Genomic DNA, 6618 nt, shown 5'->3' with positions numbered 1-6618 from the left:
ACTAAGTTAAGAAGGTGAAAGAAAAAAAGAAAAGAAAAAACCCCCTTCTTCTGGATTTGATTGCCCCAATCAATAGCAGAGATGGAGGCTCTGCGACACAGAATTAAAGAGAATAATGATTGATGAGTGAAAGAAGTCAAAAGAAAGCATGAGATGTGTGTGTGTGCGTGTGTGGAGAAGAGAGGCATATTTTTGATATGGACAGTGATTGTGCCATCCATGTAGATCAAGATTGACAGGGAAAAAAAAATTAAGGATCTGCTCTGCATCTTGCACTCTCCAAGAATTACAGACAACAACAGATTGGAAAAGCTCGTACAGAGAGATCTTTCATACACAAACAGATCTCATCTTCCATCCCTCCAGCTTCATCCTCTATGAAAGACCATGCCCCAGTTACAGCTTTTTTCTCTTCTCATTATGTAAAGTGTAGAATAATTATTCTAGTCTGAGAACAGAGCAGAAGAAGAGACAACCAAAAACAGGGGAGGAAGAGAAGCTTGATCTGCAATATAGTAGCAATGGCTTATAATGATATCTCAACCCATGCATATGAAAGGCCTTTGCTGCAACCATATCCAGGCCCTAAAAATGGCTGCTTAGCAGTGCCATGGAAGCATGTTCAGAGCTTCTATTCTGGAACAATCGCTTATGTGACCACATCGATCTCGTCTCTGCTGAAATCTGTAATCACAACTGCTCGTAATGAGCCGAAGAAAACAATCCATGCATTCAAAATGGCCACGGCCCTTTCTTTGGTCTTCCTCCTTGTCCTCCTCGAAGCCCCCTATGAACTCTTTGGTAGCCACACCATTTGGGCAGTCATGACAGTCGTCGTCGTCTTTGAGTTTAGTTCAGGTTCGTGAGAAATTATCTTTGGTTCCCATTTTATATAGGCATCAGAATGTTTTCTTTGATTTGTTTTCACCATCTTCAGATCCCCACAAAAGTGATTCTACTGACTACTTATCATAAGCATCAAAATGTTGTCTGTTTTTAGTCATGCTAACTGCCTTGAAATAGCATGTAGTGTCTCTGTGTAAACATCAAAATGTTGTCTTCTTTCATCACCTTAAGTCCCCCCCTGGAGATGCAATACTGAATCCTCATAAACATCAAAGTGTTGATCTTATTCATATCATCTTAAATGCCCTGAAAATGCATTTCATAAGCATCAAAGTAATGTATTTTCATCATTATGGATACTCTTCCTTTGTTGCAATAGACACTATTTGTTGCTATGCACTAGGTGGTAAATTCAATCCTTTCTGCTGTAGTTTCTGTATGCTGCTTTTCTGCTTTCAGGATTTGTCACCTTGATGCTATTTTGAGCGTCAAAACAGTGAATGCTTTATCATCAACATCATTACCTGTGCAATAGCATAACCATGAAATATTACCTTTTAATGTGATCAACATGATTTACTGCTATGCCAATTCAATCCCTTTATATTGTTGAGTTGCTGCTGCATTTCAGCTTTCAGGATTTGTCCTGATCACTTCCTTTCATATCTTAGAACATAACATGAATAAGCATTAAATGGTACCATTGTAATTCATTAGACAAGATTATTTCCTGTGTCTTGGTGGCTCAATCAATTGCCTTTATTTTGTTTTGTTTTTCCATCATAAGCATCAGAATGATGTCATCTTATCATCGTATATGCCTGGATAACAGCTTTGTTTATGGTAGATGTGGTCATTTGCTATGGTATGGGGGGCTCATTTCATTTTCTTTTACATTGTTGCATTTATTTATTTTCTGTTTTTATGGTTTGCCTTCTTGCTCCTAACATGAGAAACAAAACTATATATTGTCATAATCTTAAGTAACCTGAGTAAACATTAAATGACGTGTTTGTGTGTGATAGATATGATTATACGATAGTCCTTTCACATTGTCTCCTCTCTGTTGTTTTTGTTCTTTCAGGTGCCACTCTAAGCAAGGGTGTGAACAGAGGAGTTGGTACTTTATTGGCTTGTTTGCTGGCTGTTCTTGTTGGTCAATTAGCTTCGATGTCTGGAGATCTTGCACATCCTATCATTGTTGGTGTGAGCGTGTTCATCATAGGTTTGTAAATCTCTTGTCTGGAAAAGAAGGGAACACCAAACCTTGTTTCATGTGGGGTGTTCTAGATGGATTAAGATTGCTCTACAATGGATATGTTGCGTGAATATACATTTTTGCATTGCTTACTCTATCCAAGCATCGTGGATTGATGTGTTTGTCATGCCATGCATTGTGATGAAACAGGTGGACTTGTGACTTTTGTCAAAATGCTACCATTTATGAAGTCGTATGAGTATGGATTTCGAATAATTTTACTTACATTCAGTCTCGTCATTGTGGCGGAGTACCGAGACGGGGATCCCATAGATACAGCCGTGAACCGGTTTATTATCATTTTCATAGGTGCTGCTATAGGTCTTGGTGTTAACCTTCTTCTTTTTCCTCTGTGGGCTGGGGAGGAGCTACATGAGTTCATTGCAAAAAATTTCAATAATGTTGCCGATTCTCTGGAGGGTATGAATTTTAATTGTTTCTCAGAATGTTTCATTTGCAAGTTCTAGTTCTCAGAGTGTTTGAAACCTTTTGTTTCATGTTATTTCAGTCTGTGTGGATGAATACCTGAAAGGTACAATATTAGAGAGAGTTCCTTCCAAAATCTTCATGGGGTTAGCTGCAGATGATCCAGTGTACAAGGGTTATAGAAGTGCATTAATTTCTGGATCCAAGGAAGAGGCATTGGTAATTTTAACTGTTTGTAAATTAGGGTTTTGATACATTTGGTAATGTGAATCAGACTAAGAAAGTGATAATTCTGTAGGCTAGTTTTGCCATATGGGAACCACCACATGGGAAGTTCTGGTCTTTCAAGTATCCATGGCATAATTATGTTAAAGTTGGAGCAGTTTTACGCCATTGTACCTATTCTGTCGTGGCTCTCCATGGTTGCTTGCGATCTGCAATACAAGTAAGTGCCTTGTCATGGTGCCTTAAATGTCATTACTTATTGCCTTTATAGATTTACAAATCTTATCAAAGTTACTTGTAGGCAGGGACTGAAATGTACTCAACTTCATGGTAGTCTTAGGCTTACCCAAATCCAAAGTAATCAAAGATCAACTTAAGAAACTAACTTTTTCAATGTGTGCAAGACGTTCATCAACCATCACATATGCATTTATTTTGCACATGCATAGCTTTGTATGAAGTTTGATTTTATACAGATGTAATTGTGTAGCTGTTTCAAATAATATTACTTCTTTTCAGGCGCCATTAACAGTAAGGCTGCTCTTTGAAAGAGAACTTCGTGAGGTGAGCATAGAGGGAGGTAAGGTTTTGCGGGAATTGGGCAAACAAGTCAACGAAATGCAGAAAGGCGATCCAATAAAGATATTGGATGGTGTGCGTCGTGCTGTCGATCGATTACAACAGAGCTTATATCTTAATTCATATCTACTCATTCGGCATGAAGTGGGGTTTGACGAGGATATTGCCGAAGATTTCCCTGTGAGTGTGTTACCGGAATTGAAGAAATTTGGTAATGGTGATTCAAGGAACTTTTTTAGGTCAGGTTCTAGTCATAAAATGGGCATTGCATATTCTCATGATGATTTAGCATCAGTTGAGAAGAGGGGTTTCAAAAAATTACATTCATGGCCCTCCCGTCCTGTCGACGACTTTGATTTTGCCAAAGATTCTCTGTTTGAACAGAGGGTAAGGGTACTCGAGAGTGCAAGCGCACTTTCATTAGGAACATTTGCAACACTATTGATGGAGGTCGCACTTCGGCTCGATTATGTTGTTGAAGCGGTGGACGAATTAGGAAATCTCGCAAATTTCAAAGAAGCAGAGAAAGGAGAAGAAGAAAAGGCTAAAACAGAGGATGGAGTAAGAGTAGGGGTGGTTTGATGATGTTGTTCATAGCTGTCTTAACTAACATTATGATTGTCGTGTTTCAGCCATTGCACTTTAGGTTCTTTGCTTCTCCATTTTATTTTAACCTACCATTAGCATTCTTTCTATTGTATTTGAGGCAAACCCTGTACAGAGAGACAGATCATGCAAAGGATTATCACAACACATGAAGAAGGCAAAGGCAAAAGGTATGGTTTTAAACTAACCCAATATTTAGGGTATCCTAAATAAAGATATATAGTGTATTTATTGAGTGATGTACTATAGAAGATTGTTACCCATTTCTATACATACGTTTGCGGAGGTCCACTACTTTATCTGTATGTAAAACTTCCGCCTAAGTAACTAGTGAATCAATACTTTTTTCATGAGGAATGGTGGTATTAGCTCCACATGACTTTGTACATTGTTCCGGAGGATTGAATCCCTTACTGAGGTGATTCATATGTGAGTAATCTTGCCTTAAAATAAGCATGTCTTTTGACATCATTTTATATCATGCATGTGGATTCATTGCTTGACATGTCAAAGTAAATTAATTCTTGACGTTCCAATTCTTTATTATTATTGAAATGATAATATTTAAGATAGTTAGAGATCCTACTACTATTGTTCAAATATTGTGATATTAGGACAATTTTAGTTTGTATTGACTAGCAAGAGAATTGTGAAACAGTAATAATGATGTGATCTATTTGAGAGGAGCTGAACGATAATCGGAAGAAATCAATAATATGGATGGTAAAAAAAAAGATGTTGTCTTCACTCATTTAACAAAAGCATCACTTCATTCAATCACGAGTTGTGGTCAAGCTTAGTTTATTAACATCATTGTGGTTACATCTACATTTTTTATGGCTGTGATAACACCTTTTGAAATGATTTGGGTTGCCATGGCACCAATAAATTCAATAACTAAAGAATGGACCAATGTAAATATCAACATGAACATGGGCATTATGAGATCCTTTTAAGGTATTGTTACACCTAACTACATTGTTATGTATAGTAAATATATAGACCATGGATATTTCTTCCCATTCTCAAGGAGATCATTGGAAACAAATATCCATTCGATCATGTACCTTAGCACCACCTCTAGTATAGTGATGATCATTTATAAAATTTGATGCATGCCTGACTTTGAATATCAACCACAAGCCACTATCACGCAAATACAAGGTGGATCAATACTCGAGGATACATTGAAGGTGACCTTGACAATATTCACAATGTCATTGACATTAAGTATCTTGTATGATGTATTTCCTCGCAACTTGTATAAAACACCACATATTCAAATACGGAGAAGTGAATATGGCAACATAATGATATGAAATGGGAGAAGTTCTATATATACCAAACCCCCGCCCCCCTTTTGTATAGAGTGTTGATTACATATTGTTTACATTGTTGATTATAGTTTATTGACTTTCACTGTTAATTATTATGTCATTGTGATATTCATTCATCTTGTCAAATATAGTTATGGCCTTGCATGATTCTCCCTCTCTCTCATGTAACATATAGCACGTATTTATTTTATTTATCTGGTGCATGCGAACTATATATCTAGTTTTGTAATTATTTGCACAGATCCTCCTCAATTACCCTACTTTAAGGGCACCCCATCATGATAAATGCAAAATCCTAATTGGGGACTTACCTTCCACCTAAATTATGGACCCAATATGTTATATGAACTCATTAGACTCTGGTTTCATGCACAAATCTTCCCATAAACATATTTGCATGACTTTGAGACCATGGTTGATACTGGGTCCGTCCCATGTGAACACAAAATTTGATTGACATTTGTCATCAGCCATATCCTGCATGATCATCATGATTTCAGACCACATTGTGAACTCGCCAAATAGTGGAAATAATGGAAAAACTAAATAAAAGTGAAATCAACCTCCACAAAATGAGGCACTATACTTACCAATAAGATAATCTACTTTTAGCTTTAACAAAAACGCAAATCTAAATCTAGATGTATTAGCTTTATTTATGAAACTATAGTTTTGTATTTCACACATGCGTGTAGCTTATTTCCACACAAATATAAAAAAAAGGTTAATAAATGCTAATAAAAAAATATAGAATGAAGCTTGAGACAAGCCTATAAAAAGGGAACTATGATGTAGGAGGGGTAATTAAATGTTTTAGTTCATTACTATTTATTGATCTTACCAATTCAAATATTTCTCTCTTAAAACCATTGCATTACCCATACGACTTAGATCGAGTCTAAACTAACCTATTATTTTTTACATGATCTTGATCTCTATGTATCTTAATAACACTATCGTAAATTGGGCCGGACTTTACAACTGCAGTTAGACGACCCCTTACGCAATGGTTTGCGAACATTGGGCATCCTTGATGAGGTGCTCATTACTTTTTGGAAGGGTCTCAGGCGTCTACACATGCCTGAAAAGATCAAGCTCTTTTGGTGGCAAATCGGTCATAATGTGGTTCCCGTTGGTGAATGGCTAGGTAAACGTGGCGGCCTGTTAGGTTGCCCACTTTGCCCTTCACCTATTGAGACTGTGAGACATTGTCTGTGGGGTTGCCTTCAAGCTCAAAAGGTATGGGATAGAGTGACTCGCCTCCTTGCGGCATGTGAAGCAGAAGGAACAACATCGTGGAGTGTTGCGGCATGGATTGATCAATTTGTTGATAGGAGGACG

General features: G+C 37.2%; 1 protein-coding gene across 1 annotated transcript; it reads left to right on the top strand.

Moving 5' to 3' along the window:
- Positions 1–424: 424 nt before the first annotated feature.
- LOC147856160 (aluminum-activated malate transporter 9-like) lies at positions 425–4421 on the top strand. Its single transcript, XM_087329352.1, has 6 exons — positions 425–858; positions 1931–2071; positions 2255–2524; positions 2613–2749; positions 2829–2975; positions 3275–4421. The coding sequence occupies exons 1-6, from the start codon at positions 522–524 to the stop codon at positions 3914–3916; spliced, it is 1674 nt and encodes a 557-aa protein (XP_087185478.1). The 5' UTR covers positions 425–521; the 3' UTR covers positions 3917–4421.
- The last annotated feature ends 2197 nt before the right edge of the window (positions 4422–6618 follow it).

The sequence above is a fragment of the Azolla caroliniana genome, unplaced genomic scaffold (assembly GCF_043228905.1).
Source record: "Azolla caroliniana isolate FFs.n. ecotype wild unplaced genomic scaffold, voAzoCaro1.0.p SCAF_13, whole genome shotgun sequence".
NCBI lineage: Eukaryota > Viridiplantae > Streptophyta > Polypodiopsida > Salviniales > Salviniaceae > Azolla > Azolla caroliniana.
Note: the sequence above shows the minus strand (reverse complement) of the source record. Positions and strands in the feature narration are given on the sequence as shown.